This window comes from Halichoeres trimaculatus, unplaced genomic scaffold, assembly GCF_033239565.1.
Source record: "Halichoeres trimaculatus isolate MK-OKI-2021-1 unplaced genomic scaffold, fHalTri1.1 fHalTri1_scaffold_20, whole genome shotgun sequence".
Lineage (NCBI taxonomy): Eukaryota > Metazoa > Chordata > Actinopteri > Labriformes > Labridae > Halichoeres > Halichoeres trimaculatus.
In genome coordinates, this window is record NW_027437198.1 from 28,298,639 (window position 1) to 28,318,606 (window position 19,968).

At 46.4% G+C, this 19,968-nt stretch overlaps 1 protein-coding gene across 1 annotated transcript; it reads right to left on the bottom strand.

Moving 5' to 3' along the window:
* Window positions 1–263: 263 nt before the first annotated feature.
* Window positions 264–19,628, bottom strand: cacng3b (calcium channel, voltage-dependent, gamma subunit 3b). Its single transcript, XM_074696763.1, has 4 exons — window positions 18,327–19,628; window positions 7,090–7,173; window positions 5,318–5,458; window positions 264–2,721 (listed from the first exon to the last, which is right to left on the bottom strand). The coding sequence occupies exons 1-4, from the start codon at window positions 18,541–18,543 to the stop codon at window positions 2,219–2,221; spliced, it is 945 nt and encodes a 314-aa protein (XP_074552864.1). The 5' UTR covers window positions 18,544–19,628; the 3' UTR covers window positions 264–2,218.
* Between the last annotated feature and the right edge of the window lie 340 nt (window positions 19,629–19,968).

The following is a 19,968-nucleotide window of genomic DNA, read 5'->3' on the forward strand; positions in this document are numbered from 1 at the left end:
TAATAATTGATAATTAATTAAATTATTATATTATTTATATATATTATAAATCAATATAAATAAGAAAATTATATATATATATACACATACATATACAAATATAATTTAATAGTAAAATCATATGATAATATATGATATTTAAATATATATTAAATTAAATTATTAAATAATTAATAATTAATAATAAATATAATTAAAAAATACATTTATATTATAAATAAAATTTTATAATTAAATTATGAAAAAATTAACAGTGTAAACAACTTGACTTCTTGTAGTTAAACTTTAGGGAGTTATTTAATTTTTTAAAGTTTAACCTTTAATAGACAGCTGCTGAGCCTGGGAGCTGTTTGATAAACAAATGCTTACAGGCTTTAAACTAAGTTAGGTGTTTGAGTTCAGATTATCCCAAATTTGGTGCCAATATTTTTTTTAATTTTACTGCAAATGAATATTGGCACCAAATATCAGTTATCTGCTTCCTTCATTACTGATAATCAGCATCAGCCCTGAAAAACCACATCGCTCCATCTCTACTTTATCCTGACTTTTCATATGATTTTCTGCTGAATGTTGAACTACTGTGGTGTTTGAATCGACATAAATAAAAACTGATCGATGAAATCTATCTCTACCTGTTTCAGCTGGAGCCAGTACCTCCAACATGGACACCAACGTTTTCAGACTTTAAACGCGTCTTCAGATCACAGAGTGAGATCACTGGGACTCTGGTTTGTGGGGTTGGAGTGTGTTTGGTGATGATAACTGTGTGTGAGTGATCTGAGGAGGAGAGGCTGTGTGTGACAGCTCAGGAGCACAAATCTGAGAGAAACTAAATATCACTGATCAATCCTCCACCTCCAGCAGATATCTGCTTCAAAACGAAGTGAGCAGTTTGTCTCTGCAGATTAAATTTACGGGAAAACATCTAAAGATTTTCAGTGAGAGGTAGCAGCCGAACAAAAAAAAATCTATCTGTTCGTTTGGCGTCTTTTGGCTCCGCCCCTACGTTTGTTCACAGCTCAGCGGTCTCCTGAACCAACAACCAGAAACCCTAACTCATGGTACGCCGACAGGAAACAGGAGGTGGACACAGACGGGCGGAGGAGATGAGGGGGTGGCAGTGAGGAGTGCTGGGGTCTGGGGCTGTACAGGGGAGAGTGGGAGGTGACAGGTGACAGGTGACAGGTGACAGGCGTAAACGGACACGGGTCATCTCCTTCAGGAGGGACAGAAACCAGGAGATGGCGCTTGTGGCAGAAAACAGGGAAAAGGAAGCACCGGTGATCAAACTTTAACCCTCGTTAACAAAAGTTTTAAGGTTTAACAGCAGAGGGGGATGGGGGTCAGCGAGGATGAGCTCGATCCAGTTTCAGTTCAGGTCCAGAGACGGATCAGTAAATGTAGAAACACAGGAGGATGGACAGGAAGAGGAAGTGACGCCATGGAGGGTTAAACCGTCTCCACTCCAATCAGAGAGGAACTGAAAGTGAATCGACCTGAATCCTGAAACGTTCAGTGATCTGAAGCCCCGTTCACACATGGCGCCAACGGATCAGGGATTCTCTGACCCCGCCCTGGTCTGACCCGTAAACCCCCCCTCCCTATAGCTCCTCAAAACCCAGGACTTCAGCTCAGACCGGGACTCCAAACATCAGAGACGGTCTGGGAAACGTCAGGAGTCCATGTGTGAAAGGGGCTTCAGAGACCGCTTCCCTGCACTAACACAACTCTGCTGATGCTCAAAGGTCAGAGGTCAGAGGTCAAAGGTCACAGAGCCTCCCACCTTTTCCCTCCTCTCCCTTTAGTTCACATTATTTTTAGATTTCAGGAGAAGTTGCCCCGAGCAGGAAACCACTCACGCTGAGCTCTGCGTCTCCGAGAGGACGATTCATGAGTGAAATAAAAAGTTCCCTCTTCCCGGGTTTTCAGGAACCGTTACAGTGATATGTGGCTCTGTGGAGCCGGGAACAACTTCTCCATCTGAGCCCGCCCTGCTACGCCCTGCTACGCCCTGCTACGCCCTGCTACGCCCTGCTACGCCCTGCTACGCCCGCCCTACACCACCCTCACAGGGCTCAGCATGAACAGTTCAAAGGCTAAAAGTTCACAGTTCACAGTCATGGTTTATCAAACCCCGCCCCCTCCCCGTGACCCTGTGTGTCCCCGTCATCACCGTCCTCCTCTCTGATTGGCTGATTGGCTGATTCCCCACCTCTCACACGGGCGTGGTCCTGCGGTTGGAGTCCTTGTCGTAGTCCTTGGTGAGCGTGCTGCTCTGGAGGAACTCCCTCTCCGAGTTGAGCAGGCCGCCCACGCCGCCGCCGGGTTTGCTTCCTGCTTCGCGCGGGTTCAGCGTGTACATGGGCATCTCGGAGGCGGCGGGCCCCGTGTAGCCGCCTTTCCCCAGCGGGGAGGTGTCGCGGCTGGGGGCTTCGGAGGAACGCACGCTGGAGCGGCGCCGGAAGCGGTAGCGGTAAGACGGGATGCGGCTGAAGGCGGACTTCTTGATGAGCTCCGTGCGGGATTTCGCCCGTAGCTTGCGGTGCTTCTCGATGAACATGTGCACGGCCAGCACGCCGACCATCTCCGCCATGATGAAGGACAGGGCGCCAAAGTAGAAGGACCAGCCGTAGGAGTAGGACTTCTTGCTGTCGCTCTGACCCGGGTCCCCTGAGTTGGCCGAGATGTAGACGATGATCCCGATGATGTTACTGAGCCCTGAGGGAGGAGAGGAGAGAGGAGACCATCAGAGACCATCAGAGACCATCAGAGACCATCAGAGACCATCAGAGACCATCAGAGACCACCACAGACCGTCTGAGACCACCACAGACCGTCTGAGACCACCACAGACCATCAGAGACCACCTGAGACCACCACAGACCACCACAGACCATCAGAGACCCTCAGAGACGTGAGCTAGCAACAATCAAAAGATGCTAACGTTCAGGATCCTGTAACCTGGGAACGATGGGAGGATCCTACTCCTCTAAATGTGGAGACAGACAGAGGAGGAGGAGGAGGAGGAGGAGGAGGAGGTGATCATGGAGCCCAGCTCAGCTCTGACTCTGTGCCTCATCACCGGTTTGACCTGAAGCCGGTCTAAATCAAAGCGCAGGAAACAAAGCGTGTGGAGGAGAAATGAGGGACAGCCAGAGGAGTCAGTGAAGTATCAGAGAAGAGGAGGAGGAGGAGGAGGAGGAGGAGGAGGAGGAGCAGAGTCAGAGCGTTCAGCTGGGCTCTCTTATCCATATCATTAGTCCGGGAAGCGTCCGGGAAGCGTCCGGGCTCGTGCGGCGTGCTGGAGCCACAGAACAGGAAGAATTAGCGGGCTGTAATTAAGCAGGAGCAGCCCACACTGCCGGGTGAATAATTACCAATTTGGATCCATAAATCCACGACAAAACCCGATGGGACCCTACACATCCCACTAAACAGCAATTACAGCGAGGGGAAGGAGCACGAGTGTGTGTTTACATGTAATTATGTGTCAGCATGCATGTGATAGATGGTGTGTGAGGGTGTGTGTGTGTATTCACGCTCGCTGCCGTGTCTGCCTGATTGATTCATGAGCCGCTGTGTCTCCTCGCTCTGGCACATGGCGCCCGCTCTTCTGTGAGCTGTAGACTCCTGACGGGCTCCTTACACAAATATTTGAGCGCCACCCGTCCTCTGTTTGAGGTGGTGCCGTGGCTTCATAGACACACACGCCTGAGCAGCGGGCGTCCCTGCGCCCCCTGTGGGTCAGGAGTGTCGAGCAGTGAGTCGTCTGATGTGGACGTTTCCTCACTGAAGGGGAAGTTAATCAACGTAACACACGCTCAGAGATCAACATGACCCGGGACAGGAGCTGCAGAGGGACAGAGGAGAGGGACCTGAGGCGTATCCTGATCCTGATCCTGGTGAGGGGCTCTGCTCAGGACCAGGTCTTCAGGTCCACTGCAAACACCATCTGGATTCAACCTCAGCCAGTCAGGAAGACCATCACCATCAGGACTCGGTTAGGGTTAGAGTTAGGAACACCAAAACCACCTCGTCAGATCGTTCTCCTGGAGCTCAGTGAGACCGCATCAAGGAGGAAGGAGGAGGAGCTGGAGGAGGAGTGCCAACGCAACCGGTGGAGAGCGAGACGTCACCCCACTAAGGGGGGTACAGGGTACAGAGGGTCTACAGGCCAGTCCCTCTGCAGGGAACAAGCTGGGTCTCACTGGAGGAGAAAGGCCGTCATGGAGGCTACTGAGGCTGTGCATCAGAGGAGATCTGTGGGTGGGGTAGCGGTACCCAGACACAAGCTCAGGCCCCGTTTCTATGGCAACGATTCATCCCAAAACGCAAAAAATCAGAGAAAAAAACCTGCGTTTACACAGAAACTCTGAGGGACTGAAAACGCTGTAGTGAGCATGCCAGGCCTGTAGGTGGCGCTATAACTGTCTCATCCTGAAGCAGCTTTTGGTAGATCTCCTCTGAAGTAGAGTTGGGCCGATCATCTGGTGTGTTGGTGATCATCGAGCACGATCATGACGTCAGCGCTTCCACTGAAAACCTCGGCTTACTGTTGACACGGCAACGGTGTCTGCAGCGTTTGAGATAAAAGTCCACTCTGGAGGCCGTTTTTAAGTTTGTGTTTCATCCCCAAACCGTTGTTGTGTAAACGGCCTCTAAATCACCACCAGCTGGGTCTCCTGGGTGAGTGTGTGTGATGTTTGAAACACTCCTGGGGCCAGCTCTTATCCTGGAACTTTACCTGCTCCAGACTAGGTATGGCGTTCAGCATCAGTTACCGTGGCAACACGTCTGGATAAAAAGAGATCCACATTCATAGAACGGAAAACCCGAAACTTATCCAGGAAGTTATCTCTCTAAGAGCTAATCCAGCTTCATAGGACAGGCTCCAGGTAACTTCACGGACGTCATCAGCTGACATCACAAGTTGGGAGAAAAGGACGAGCTCGACTGTGTTTCAGTGACTCTCCTTCTGTTTCTGGCAGATTTTGTAGCTCTGCTGCAAAAAACTCAAATCTTAGCAAGTATTTTTGTCTTATTTCAGTTAAAAATGTCTTATTATACTCAATCTGAGCCACAGTCACCTGACCAGTCCAGAAAAATGTCTTGTTTCAAGTTATTTAAAGACAAAATGAGGTCTGAGTAAAAAAATCTGCCAATGGAAGAAGAGAAATTTGCTCGAAAATTTGCTTGAAACTAGAAAAATGTTTTAATACAAGAAACTTTTCATTTTTCAGGCCTGCTCAGGTGACTGTGGCTCAGGTTAGATCTTAAAGACATTTTCCTCTCAGAGTAAGAAGGTCAGACTTACCTGCTGAGACGAAGAAGATCCCTGCGCTGAGGATGACGTTGTGGCGGCTGCGGTAGAACTCGCTGGCGGCCACGCAGAGCCCGCCCAGGAACAGCAGACCCACGCTCATGATGGGGAAGATGCTGGAGGCTCGCACAGCTCCTGCACACAGAGAGGAGACGCAGTCACTCCTCCAGCTCAGCACGGCCTGGAGTTAACACCGGACACGTTAGCACGTAACGTAGCATGACGTTAGCGTGGCTAAGGTGTGCAGCTAAACGCCAGAACACGAAGGTTAAAGTCTGACTCTGATCCTCAGCGCTGGAAAGTGTGTCAGCTCACACGAGAAACACACAAACACAAAGTGTGTCTGCACGCTCGGCTGGGCCTGAACACGGTGAAGCATTCAGAGAGGAGGAGGAGGATGGAGGGATGGGTGGAGGGGTGGAGAGGAAGCGAGGCAGATGGAGAGCCACGCTGACACATATGTGAGGGAAATAATGGCGAGCTGATGAAATGGGAGCGCGGCTGCAGTGGGAGTGAGGCGCTGTCAGGGCCCGTCTGTGTGACTGATGTGAGAACATATTGGAGGATATTTGCAAACAGGCTGTCGAGCTGAGCCGCTCTGACTTCCTCAGCTGCTGCTGGAGCCGGCGCCACGGAAACATCCGAGCGGCGTCTTCGTTTCTGTCGTTTCTGAACGCTGCGAGCTCGACATGTCAGCTGCTGCGACCAGCGGCGTTGTGTGGCCTAGCGTGTAAGCCCCTCCCCCATGGCCCACACCCTTGGGCTGTGTGCAATGGTGGTCACTAGGTCCCTGCGTCCCATTGGCTGGCCGGCTCAGAGGCCTGAGCTGTGATTGGCTGCCTCTGGGGATGTTGCTCTGTGTTCAGTGGAGCACAGAAAAAGATGAACCCCCCCTCCAACATTTTCTTCTATCTGTTTCTGGCTCCGTCCTTCTGTACGCCGTTTACTGTCAGAGAAAAACAGAGCCACCCCTCCTCCTCTTCCTCCCTCCTCCTCCTCCTCTTCCTCCTCTTCCTCCCTCTCATCCTGAGTCTTATGACTCTTTCTAGAAACATCACCGGCTCTCTGTTTAACCCTGTCCCTGTTTTCACCTGCCTCAGCTCTAAGAGCTCCTGTTTGTTTGTTTGTTAGCATATCATGCTAATTCTGCAGCTAATCAGACAGATGAGCAGCGTTTAACGTCCACTAGAGTCACACAAGACAGAAAACCAAACTCACAGCCACTCTCATCATGAAAGCTTCTTTTCTAATCTAAGAAAAATCTTTTTTTTATTTCATACTCATAATCCACCGTTTTCTTTGTGTTTAATTTTTTGGCATCCAAACAACAAAAGTTTTTCCTGCTGTTAAAATGAATAAGAGCATCCTGACACTGGTAAATCATGAAGTTAACAAATATAACAGAGAAGGTCACAGTGAGGATAACAGAGGCTAAATTACATTGAAAAACAACCAATACAAAAAAATAAATAAATAAGTAAATAAAGAATAAATAAGGAAACAAAGGGATGAGAGATGAGAAAGTGAATAAAAAAAGATAAAAAGAATAAATGAAAGGAATCATCAGAGCAATAACTCAATAACTTTAATTCACACATACAAAACCACACAGCCTGGAGGAACAGTTTACTTCAAATATAGAAGTTAAATAAGATTAAGAAAGTCTGATGCTTATGCAAAAAAAAAATAACTCACTAACTAAATAAAGTAAAAAGAGAGTAAAAAACAGAAAACTGATGTTGTGCTTGTGTTGTTTTCAGACTTACGGAGCAGGTATTCAGCAGCATCGGCCTCGTAGTCTGCGTCCTCTGGGAAGTGATCGATCTTCTTACACACTCCTCTGAACGTTCCTGCAGGAGACAAACAGGAAGTCAGAGACATTTCACTCATCACCTTCTGCAGAATCAAATCTGCTCTGTCTCAGAGACCGACCATGGTTCTTTAGAGACAGACCTGCTGTTAGTATACAGGAACAGTGTGTGTGTGTGTGTGTGTGTGTGTGTGTGTGTGTGTGTGTGTGTGTGTGTGTGTAAAGATCATATTTTAAGGAGACAAGGTTGAACCGTGAGCAGAGAGCTGTCAACACTGACGGTTTCACATTAGGATGAATCTTCTTTTTTTAGGGATCGATGTCAAATATTCATAGTTTTTGTCTGATGGTGCCAGAACACACAACACTGAACAAACTTCGTACCAGGATGTGAACACACACTGTACCAGGATTAGGGATGGGTACCGAATTAGGTACTTTTATAGGCACCGACTGAATCCTGTCAAAAGCACCAGGTAATGATTCACATAAAATCAAAAGGTATCATGTTTGGGTACCTGAACGCATCCTTGTGACTGTGAGGGAGAGGAAGAAAAGGCAATTTTCCACGCTGGACATAAATACAGCATTACAAGCTTATATATTGAGTAACAAATGTGTTAAATGGAAAAAAATAATATACTTTTTTTTTAAATTCAACAAACTGATATTTTTTACCACAAGAACACAAAAAAGTACCGGTACTGATTGCCTGGTATAGGGTATCAGTACTGTATGTTTCAAATGTGAAAGGTACCCATCCCTAACCAGGACGTGAACACACACACACACACACACACACACATAAACACACTTACCTCAGCTACAAACATCAGGCGTTCACACATCATGAGAGCTCATTTACTGATAAATAAACACCACTAACCATGTGTGTAAGTAAAAGCCTTTTCTATCTTTACTCCTTCAATCAGTGTGTGTGTGTGTGTGTGTGTGTGTGTGTGTGTGTGTGTGTGTGTGTGTGTGTGTTTGGTTGTATTGACAAGGATGCAGTCTCCCACGAGTGTGCTGTGTGTCAGAGAGAGAGAGTGAGTCATCCTCCTTAGTAAGAATCCTCCAACACACACACACACACACACACACACACACACACACACACACACACACACACACACACACACACACACACACACACACACACACACACACACACACACACACATCTGTTGGTGTGTGTACACTCTATGCCAGCCCATCATTCAGTCCTTCTCACACATGGTCAACACCACAGGGGATGTATGAGAGGTGTGTGTGAGTGTGTGTGTGTGTGTGTGTGTGTGTGTGTGTGTGTGTGTGTGTGCACTCTGTGGGGATGAAGGGAAGAGGAGGCAGAGTGAGATGAAGAGGATGAAGAGGATGAAGAGGAGGAAGTGCTGGTTGAAAGCGTTTGGTGGTGAAACGACGCAGGAGAATCAGAGGAACGAGGCGAACAACGACGACTGCTCGCTAATTGCTGATTTACATATGAAGAGGTTCACACACACACACACACACACACACACACACACACACACACACACTCATTCATAAATTGACTCAGCAGCTCATGCAGAGCAGGGACAGACTGAACTCTGACAGAGACGACGTTTAAAGTGTGAAATATCTGATTCTAATAAAGGCACAATCTGTCAATTTTTACCATGAATTTAAAGAGTTTCTGCTTTTTCATCCTGTCACTCTTCATATCTGCTCCTGGTTTAAAATCACTGATTCAGTCCTGAGGAAAGAGGGTCAGTGGGGGATCCTGATCCGGATCATCTTGACCCCAAAGTTTCTCAGTGTAAATCAGACCTTCACGCTGCAGACGGAGGTTTTCTGTCAGTAATAATCAGTCTGACTGTAATGAGCAGGTGTTTGTTGTTTGGTATTAAAGGTGTTAGTCGTGATGTTTTGCTCTATGGTTGTTTATTTCTCTTGTTTGTTTATCGTTTTGTTTCCGTATTGATGAAACAAAGTTGGGCTTTTATTTTAAAGGCTCATTTCAGTGTGGGTACACAGGAAATGAGATAAAACAATGCTCATAGGTACGTCCTGCCAGGTGGTACACGGTGATGTTTGAGGTGAATCTTTCAGTAAAGCCATGTCCACACGTAGCAGGTATTTAGGAAAACGCACATATCTTTATACCTTTACGCCTGTCGTCCACATTAAACCGCAGTACGTCACCGAAAACAGTGTTTTATAAAAAATCCGGCCAAAGAGAAGATTTTGTAAAACTCTGGTTTCATGGTTTCGTGCAGACACCGGTAAACAGAGTTTTCAGATCTTAAACGTCACAGCTGAACGATGGGGCTCATTCTGATTGGCTGACACAGGTTACATGTCTGAAAAATGCTGCTCATTATCGGTTTGGCGTGCCTCAAGACACGCTAACCGGCGGATTTACCCGCTGCGTGTGGATGGAAGTATCTTCAAAAATAAACGAGGAGGGATATTTTTGTTTCTGGAAATACTCAACTTCATGTGGACATGACCTCAGAGAGCTCCCAGCTGAGCGAGGAAGAAGGAACCACTTTGTTTATGTTGTGTCTGATGCTCGTTGTTGTCACTAAGCTAACCCAGGAAGCTACGGCAGAGTAGCTTCTCTTTAGCTCGTATCTGATGCCGTCTGAATTAGCTCTGCTTGTTTGTTTGTTTGTTTGTTTGTTTGTTTGTTTTCTGGGGACTTTCCACGCCCATCAAGTCATTTGTGATTTGAGGGAATAACGTTAATCTTGAGGTTTTGTTTGCTGGATATTTTAGCAGTTATGTGTGTGAAATTTTAACTGTTATTAACTCGTGGAGTTTGTCATTTTGACTTGTCTTGTGTTTTCGTTTTGTTTTGATAATGATTTATTTTGTTGTGTCTTGTCCTGCAGCTCTTACTGTGTGTTTGTGAGTCGATGCTGCTTAAAGGAAGGAAATAAAAATCTTAAAGACGCCTGTTCAGAGTTAAACTGTGGACGTAGCTGTGAAAGCTACACTGATAACACAATAATCCTGTATGACGTACAGGGGATGGCTGATGTTAGAGTCATGTGTTACAGGACTTTTATTTTGAAAAAGTTGGTTTTGAGTGATCCAGAGTTACAGATGTTTGGAGATAGAGCTCAGACCACCTACACACAGATCTCTGACTGTCAAAATAAAACAAACTGTTTAAATAAGACTGAGTTTAACTCGACTACAACAACAAACGGACACGATGAGCCGAGCCTGACCAGGAGGTGGAGGAGGAGGAGGAGGAGCTCCTTGGAAAAAATAGATGAAAATGACTCTGGGTCACATGGACAAATTTGACCTTTAACCTGAGAGCTACGGGTCAAAACACGCTTTAACTTTATTACAGAGGCACACGCTCACAGTCTGACAGCAACAAACGCTCCACGGTCACTCTGTGCGTCTCCTCTGTGCGTCTCCTCTGTGCGTCTCCTCTCTGCTCCTCCTCTCTGCTCCTCTGAGGTCAAACTCTCCTGTTTGATATCTTTCCTCTACAGGTCGTGTTATAGGAACTAAAGGACAGAGCTCCTGTCGTATTAACGTGGAGCGTCGATGGATCCAAACTGTTTCCAAACCCAAAGTCCCAAAGCCAGAGCAGGAGGAGGAAGAGGAGGAGGAAGAGGACCAGTGGAGTCTGAGCAGATGAAACAGGGTCTGTAAACCTGTCAGCCTGCAAACACACACTGCCCCACTTCCTCTGCTGCAGCCTGATACACAGGGGTGTGTGTGTGTGTGTGTGTGTGTGTGTGCAGGTGTACACGCGGCTCTGAACAGCTATCTTTCTATGCTGCATCAGTGTGTGAGTCAGGGGCTGTCACACACACTCATGTCAAGTGTCACAACCAGCCTATGATCTCATCAAAGAGAAGCCGGTGACTCACACACACACACACCACACACACACACACACACACACACACACACACACACACACACACACCACACACACTCACACTAAACACACCACACACTGGGCACACAAGACCAAACAAAGCATTGTAAATGAGAGCCTCACACACACATACACACTCACACACACATACACACACACACACTCCAACAGCAGAAAACCTGCAGCTCAGATTAACGACGCTCTGAACACGGACTGTAACTGAAACAGGAAGTGAGGTAGAGAGAGGCAGAGCGAGGTCGAGCTGCAGATGTAGAAACTAAAAATCTGAACTTTTCAGCAGAAACAGAAAACGCCTCAAACCAAGGGTAAAAAGGAGACAAAGACAGAAACACAGCGATCAACACAAATCAACAAGTCAGAGCTGGACAGGAGGAGTCAGCTGTGTGTCCTTGATCGCTCCCACACACACACACACACACACACACACACACACACACACACACACACACACACACAGATACACACACACACACACACACACACACACACACACACACACACACACACACACACATACACACACACACACACACACACACACACACACACACACACACACACACACACACACACACACACACACACACACACACACACACACATCTGGAGTAAGTATTGGTAAGAGCCTCATGTTAAGATACACATCACAATACTTGGGTCACGATATCACAACATTTTGATATTCACAGTTATCTCTGATTAAAAACAACTTTTGAATTTTATCGTGTTTGAAATAATAAAAGTCAGATGCAGAGTTTAACAGACACTTAACTACAAAAAAATAAAGTTCATCAAGTTTGTCTCTTAAACTACTCTGACATTAAACTGATGCTGCACAAAAATGATTTGGTTAAAGTCATGGTCAGTCGGTGAAACTGATAAATTTAACTTGGTGTAACCAAAATCTAATATCGCACAAAACATGACCATAATTGTTATTTTATCAGTCTAAGAAATTAAACTTCAGATGTTTATTATCTAACTAACCCCAAAAAAGAGAGAAAACACACACACACACACACACACACACACACACACACACGCACGCACACACACACAGGATAGGGAGAGGGGTGTGAGGAAAGGAGGACTGAGGAGAGGAAGAGGCTGGTTTCCACAGTAATGGCTGATGAGAGAGAAGTGGACAGGTTCTGCTTGGTTGCTCCTCCTCCTCCTCCTCCTCCTCTCCTCCTCCTCCTCTCTTTTCTTTTCCTCCTCTCTGTCAGTCTGCTCTCTTTCCATCAGCTCTTTCTTCTTCTCCTCCAAACGTTTCTTTGTTTCTGTCCAGGTCTCCTCGTCTCCCCGGTCACTGATCCCTCTCTGCACAGCGACGTTAATCTGCATCAAACTCTCGTCTGAACACGTTGATGTGCAGCCTCAGCCTCCAGCTTTAACCCGTTTCAGATCAACCAGACAAACTTTGACTTTGACTTCACTTTCATCCCTCTTAGCTGACGCCCACTAAACTCAGACGGGGCTCAAACCTGGACCAGGACTCCAGGTTTGGCTCCGTGCAGCACAGAGCTGCGCTGTGCGCTCCCATCCTGATGGAGATCGGCTCACAGACTCATCAGAACTGCCCCCGTAATTTCAGATGTGTTTGATATTAATCAGGATGATTACACCACAGGTTTTCACTGAGGATGGCAACAGCCAATCAGAGACAGCCTTCAGCTAGGGACGTAGGATCACGCGGTGCGTCGCCTTGTAATTTGACCTGCTGACCTTCTTCCTGTGAGGCTGCACGCCAACCACCACCTCGCCATGCAGCATGCAGTCAGCTAACCAATGGGAATCAGTCTTTAATCTCTGACAGAGGTGTTCACATGCTTCTGTTAACCTCCTCCTCCTCCTCCTCCTCCTGCAGCCACCTGGGCGACCCCCCTGCACTCAGAGCCTGCTCCTCCTCTCTATTACCAGGTGATCATTTAGATCCTCGCCGCGGTCAAACTCTCCCCAGAGATTCACCTGAAACAGAGGCCGTGCACGGCTCATCCATCACTTTCCAACCACTCCCCCCCACTCTCTGCTCCCTCTTCATTCATGCTGCGTCTCCATCCTCCTCTCCTTCTCTCCTCATTTCCTCGCTCCTTCATGCTCATTTATCACGCCGCGGTTCACCTGCCCAGCCTCACAACAACCGATCTGTTGCACGTGAGAAATCCCCGACAGCGTGGAAACGGTTTGTTGCTGCAGGACCATGGACCATGGAGATCTAAGGATGAAGCTGAGCTCGCCTCAGGCTGAGGGGGCGTGGCCTCATGGACACGTGGTCACAGCAGCACATCATGGAGGTAAAACCTGAGCTTTCTCTGACTTCAGCTTTAAACAACGAGCTGTGTAAAAACAGTTTTTCAGGATGATTCTCAGAGTCTAACTCAGAAGTCTGCAACTTTTACTTTCATAGGAGCCGTTTTTCCTCAGCTCACCAGGATTAAATTCATTCAGGAGCCACAAAATCTACTTTATCTTCAACGAAGACGAAAAAATGAAAAATTGTAAACAAAGTAAAACTCTTATTATCGAAACTAGAATTTTTTGGTGTTTATAAAATTGTACATGTGATGTCTTTTTTTATACTTAATAAATTTGCAGATATATTAAAAAAATCAAAATAAAGTGTAATATCATGCTTTTCTTAAATTTGCAAAATTTAATTTTTTTTTTCAAATTTTGCAAACTTAAAAAAAAGATATTTAAAATGTGAAAAAAAATCCCCAAATTATGAAATTTAAAAATTTGCCAAATTGTCTGAATTTGCAATAAAGAAAAAATTTGCAAAAAAAAGGAATTCAAAGAATTAGCAAAAATTTTAAAAAAAATCAAATCATTTTGAATTTCTTTTCATAAATTTAAAAATTTTTGATTTTAAAAATGTCAAAAAAATGTAAAGCTTTATTGACAGATGTGATGCATATTTTGTTTAACACAATGTTAAGTTATGATTTTATTTAGTGTTAATGTCTTCAACCATCAGTGCCCTTTGTAAGAAAAACAAAAATTCTTTATTTTAATAATATTTTTTAAAGCTACAAGGAGCCACTGCAGAGGAGTCAAAGGGCCGCATGAGGCCCCAGAGCCACAGATTGAACACCCCTGGTCTCACTCCTATCTCTGTCTGCCCGTCCGTCCACGCAGACTAACTGCCTCCATCGAACATGCTGCTCATCCCTCACGCCTCCCTGCTCCTTACACGCTCTGTACATTTTCTCGTACGAACCCTGCATACATGACGCCCCCCCCACCCCACCCCCCCCACCCCTCACTCTGCTGCTCTCTGATGTGGAGCCACATGACGAGCCGGAGACATCCATTTCCTGTCGCTTTATGAGGCGTTTATGAATTATGGAGCCGTGACAAGCAGAGAGCGAAGGGGATAAGACGGACCGAGTCAGGAACCAGGACTAATTCTCCCTCCGTGTGTGTGTGTGTGTGTGTGTGTGTGTGTGTGTGTGCATGTTCTGACATTGTGCTGACATTGTGTTAACTTGGCGTGCTGCTCCTGCAGCTGTGCTTATTTGGTGGCTTGGGAATATCCTCGAATTTGTCTATTTATTCATTCAATTATAGGTCTGTGTGTGTGTGTGTGTGTGTGTGTGTGTGTGTGTGTGTGTGTGTGTGTGTGTGTGTGTGTGTGTGTGTGTGTGTGTGTGTGTGTGTAAATGAGACTGTGTGTTCAATAAAGCTTATACCTGTACCATCTGGCCCTGTAATAGCCTTCTATGCCCCCCAGAATGAGATGGTTATGTCTGGCTGCACACACACACACACACACACACACACACACACTCACACATGCTCCTCCTCCAGGCCATGTTTCTTTTTTAATTGAAAACAGAGTTTTTAAAGCAGAGGGTTTTCAGGATCAAAGTCGAATCGTTCACACTGCGTTGTGTTTTACAGCCGAATGAAGGACGGAGAAATTTTTCATCTTTGTCTTAAATCTTATTTTGAAGGGACGAGCTTTACCTGAGGAAGTGATCTGAAATATTTCACAACATTTATCCCCTGGAAAACCTCTCAGGCCTGAAACCAAAGACTACCTCACGTCTTTCATGCTCTAAGATCTAAAAACTGGACGGTGCCTCTCCTCCATGCTTTGCTCTGTCCATGAAGCGTCCTCCACGCTGTGTAACCTGGATCTGCACCCAAACCTCTGTCACAACGCTCACTAATGATTGTCCCTGCAGCCGACGTGATCCTCAGCAGGAAAGAGGCTCAGAGACGACAAAATCCACCGAGAATAAAGTCTCGATTCACAGAGATGTCAGTCTGCACTGGACCTAAAAACCTCCTGACCCCAAACGAACAGATACACACGGTGTTACCATCCAACACACTCTCTGATCATCAGACAGGACCAGGGATCACAGGGTTAACCCAGAGCTGTGCAGACCGGGCCTGAGCAGGAGGTCACAGAGCTACAGGTGAACGCTCAGCGTCTCTGACGGAAACTCAGTCGACAGATTTTTTGACTTGTTGACCTCATTTTGTCTTTGAATATCTTAAAATCAGACATTTTCCTGGACTGCTCAGGTGAATGTGGCTCAGATTAAATCACCACATTTGCTGAAGTCTAAACCTGTTACCCCAGGGGTGCTCAACCTGTGGCTCTGGGGCCTCATGTGGCCCTTTGACTCCTTTGCAGTGGCTCCTTGTAGCTTAAAAAATATTATTAAAATAAAGAATTTTTATTTTCCTTACAGAGGGCATTGATGATTGAAGACACTGACACTAAATAAAATCATGACTTAACATTTTGTTAAACTAAATATGCATAGGAGAATAGGAGATTTTCCTACTGGACATCAACAGAGCATTACAGGGTTATATGTTAGGAAAAAATATGTAAAAAAATTTTAAAAATTAAGATTTTATAATTGAACCAATTAAAATTTATTACCACATAAACACACAAAAGTACTGAAAATTGGTACCGCTGAGTACAGGTATGGATTGCCAGGTACCAGATATCAGACGATTGTCGACTTAAAAAAATCTGATACGTATCTGATTCAGTTCATTATTTGAGAGTGTTCACGCTGTCAGGAACAAAGCAGATAAGGACTCACATCAGATTCAGATCACTTCACCTGCAGCATAAACAGAAACCATCCAATTCAAACAAGCTCCGCCCACCACACCTGTTAGAGTTCTTTAAATGAAGCTCTCATAGGTCACATGACTCTCTCACACACACACACACACACACTCATTTATTTTCATTTTATTATATTTTTTCATTTTTTATTGCAAACTGAACATTTCTTTGACGTCTTATTCAGTGCACTATTTTAACTCTGAGGTGTATTTATTTTCTAATCTCCTCTGTACAAAGTTATTATCATCTTTTTCTCACCACTTAAGCTCTTTTTTTTCTATTTTTGTAATATTTATTGTTTAATCACAATAGTTGTCCCAAGATAGAGCAGTTCAAACCAGAGTCAGATTTCTTGTATTCTTGAAGGCACCTGGTGAATAAAGTCTAATCCTGATCCTGATTCTGATCCTGACACCAGAGACTGATGTGTGAATCTGGATTAGACACCTGGGGCAGGTTGGGGTTAAGTAGCTCACTAAAGGACACTCCAACATTTGGAGCTGAGGTAGTGTCAGACCGTCTGATTGGACGTTTGCTGAACTCCACCCGGTCCAATCTGCAGACAGCGTTTGCTCTTCACAGAGACCATCATTAATCCAACGTTTAACACCAGGAAGAGAAAGATCTCCTCTGATCAGGCCTCTCTGACATCCTGACTTCACCCAGGGTGTAATTCAGCAGCTCTTCCAGAAACCATTGGGTGTATCTCAGCTGTTGGTGTCCACACACACGCCTCACACTCGCCCTGACTCTGAGTCTTCAGGCGTTAGCTGCAGGACAACAAGATGGCTTCAGACGAGAGGCCGACTCCCCAACACGGAGCAGAGACTTCCCAGAAACACAGAGCAGCTCCAGGTACTGGTTAGTGTTGCTCTGACTGATGGCGCTGCCAGCTGCCCGTGTGTGTGTGTTTCTGCCCATGTGTGTGTGTTTCTGCCCATGTGTGTGTGTGTTGGAGCCTGTTGGAGCTTTATTTGTGCCTTCAGCTACGGAGTGTGTCGACAACAACATCACATTAATTAATATTCAGCTTTATTGTGTTGCAGAGGAACAGAGGCAACAGTGAACTCAGGGAAGGACACACACACACACACACACACACACACTGGGCTCAGCGCCAGTGCTCTTCTGGTGTCAGACAGATAGAGGCAGACACTGGGAACAAAATAATGTGAGTATGTGTGTGTGTGTGTGTGTGTGTGTGTGTGTGTGTGTGTGTGTGTGTGTGTGTAGAGCACACGAGGAAAACAGAGAGAGTTAAACCAGGGGTCTTCAACCTGTGGCTCTGGAGCCTCATGCGGCCCTTTGCAGTGGCTCCTTGTAGCTTTAAAAAATATTATTAAAATAAAGAATTAATGTTTTTCTTACAGAGGGTACTGATGATTGATAACATTGACACTAAATAAAATCATGACTTAACATTTTGTTAAACTAAAAATGCATCACATCTGTCAATAGAGCTTAAATTATTTTTGACATTTTTATTTTTTTTGAAATTTTTAAATAAATTTGTTTTAAATTTATAAAAAATTCAAAATGTTTTGAATTTCGAAAATTTTTGCTAATTCTTTGAATTCATTTTTTTTGCATTTTTTTGGGCAAATTAAGACAATCTGGCAAATTTTTAAATTTCATAATTTGGGGAATTTTTTATTTTTTTATCACATGTTCAATATCTTTTTTTTTTTTAATTTGCGAAATTTGACCAAAATTTAATAAATTTTGCAAATTTAAGAAATGCATGATAGACAATTATTTTGATTTTTTTTTATATCTGCAAACTTATGAAATATAAAAAAAAACAAGACATCACATGCACAATTTTATAAACACAAAAAACTTCTAGTTTCGATACTTTTTCACGAGTTGTACTATGTTTACAGTTTTTTTTTTGTACTTTTTCGTCTTTGTTTTGAAGATAAAGCAGATTTTGTGGCTCCTGAATGAATTTAATCCAGGTGAGCTGAGGAAAAACGGTTGCAGAGTCCTGAGTTAAACAGACAGCCTCATAAACATGGAGAGAGATGTGTTCACGCACGCGCACAGCACTCGTATGAACACACACACACACACACACACACACACACACACACACACACACACACACACACACACACACACACACACACACACACACACACACGGAGCGACAGACAGACAGGCAGGCAGACTGATCACGTACCTTCCAGACAGCAGGTTCGCCAGAGGCCGGAGTGCGTCATCACCTCCTCGTTCTTGCGGCTCGTGTCGTTGTCGTTGCTGCTCTTCACGCGGCAGACCCCGCGCGAGTACAGCCAGTAGTCCGTCCCGACGGCGATGGTCATGAGGCTGAAGGCGGCGAACGCGCCCACCGTCGTCACGAGCATCTGGACGCCGCGGTCACACATCAGCATCTTCATATAGGCGGCTCCGGGTGGACCTGGTCTTTGCACGACTGTCTTCAGATTCTCCCTCAAATTTCCTCAATATCCCGCGAGACTTGGCCAAAGAGGGGCGCTTCAGCAGGGAGCCATTTGGGATGAGGGATGGGAGCAGAGCAGGTGAAGGTGGAGGGTTCACGGGGAGTGGACCCGGCTCAGCGTGTCCGTGGAGCTGACGCGAGGCTCGTGGCAAAGGGCAGGAAGGTGGGAGGGCGGCGCGTCACTTTCTCGCGCATCAAAAACCGGTTTTCACCACCACCACCACCAAAAACACCACCACCCTCACACCGCGGGGTTCACCGACCACCGGTTGTGCTCAGCCTGACACTGCCCACTCAGAGCCCACAGTCACGGTGAAGCCTCATTCCACCTCAGCCCCCTGCTGCCACGACCGAGTCCCAGGGTGAGCCGTGATCCACCACAGATCCTCCTCGTTCCTCCTCTCTTCCTTCCTCCCTTCCCTCCTAGTTCCTTCCCCAAACAGCCCCCTCACTAATCTGCTCCGCGTTAGCAGCCAGGGTCTGTGAGGAGGGACTCCATCTTTAAAGAGCAGCAGAAAGGGGGTCTGGTCTAGTCTGGTCTGGTCTGGTTGAGGGAAGGGGTTCTGATGTGGTTCTAGTCACTCACCGCGGGGTGCCTGGACCAGAGGAGGATCTCCTTCGACAGTCTGGTTCCGAGCAGCGCCGGAGACGGTCCAGATGTGTCCTCCCGGGTTCACTGAAGGCGCGGACGGTGCGGGGTGAAGCCCATTCCTCAGCTCCGACAGACGCTGGATGAGCTCCGTCGTGTCTCCTCTGCTCCAGCTGTTCGCTCTCTGACATGTGTCTCCTCCTCCCTCCTCTGATAAACTCACCTTTCTCAGTCCAACCTGCAGAAACCGCGGGTATAGATCAGAGTCCTCGTCCAGAAACGGATCGTCTCCGTCCCTCTGCCCCCACCCGGACGCTCCGTCCGATAAACCTGCTGCTGACGGAGCCTGTGCAGCTACACCCGCCTGGATCTGCTCCCGAGAAACGTGCCCGTTGGTACAAATGAAAAAAATGACAGCCGTCGCCTCCTCCTCCTCCACCCCCTCCTCTCCTCTCCTCCTCCCTCCCGAAGTCCTCCTCCTCCTCCTCTCGGTCCAACCAACACAAACTAAAACTAACCGCGCGTCTCCTCTAGCTCCGCCCACAGCCGAGCTGCTCTGCTCGGACTGGGCGCGTGGGTGACAGCGCACATCTGGAGCCAATCATGTGAGGCCACTGCGTCAGGTCCCGCCCACCACCGCAGCAGCAGCAGCAGTGAGGAGCAGTGAGGAGCATGAGAGGCTGAGGCTGGAGAGGAGATCATCTGTAGAGCTTCCTGTCTCATCACACACACACACACACACACACACACACACACACACACACACACACACAC

Excerpts from the sequence above, each read along its gene's own strand:
- cacng3b (XM_074696763.1), bottom strand. The coding sequence starts at position 18,543 with ATGAAGATGCTGATGTGTGACCGCGGCGTCCAGATGCTCGTGACGACG. Across the intron at positions 7,174-18,326 it reads GCGAACCTGCTGTCTGGAAG|GAACGTTCAGAGGAGTGTGT; the intron begins GTACGTGATCAG and ends TGTCTCCTGCAG. Across the intron at positions 2,722-5,317 it reads GATCTTCTTCGTCTCAGCAG|GGCTCAGTAACATCATCGGG; the intron begins GTAAGTCTGACC and ends CTCCTCCCTCAG.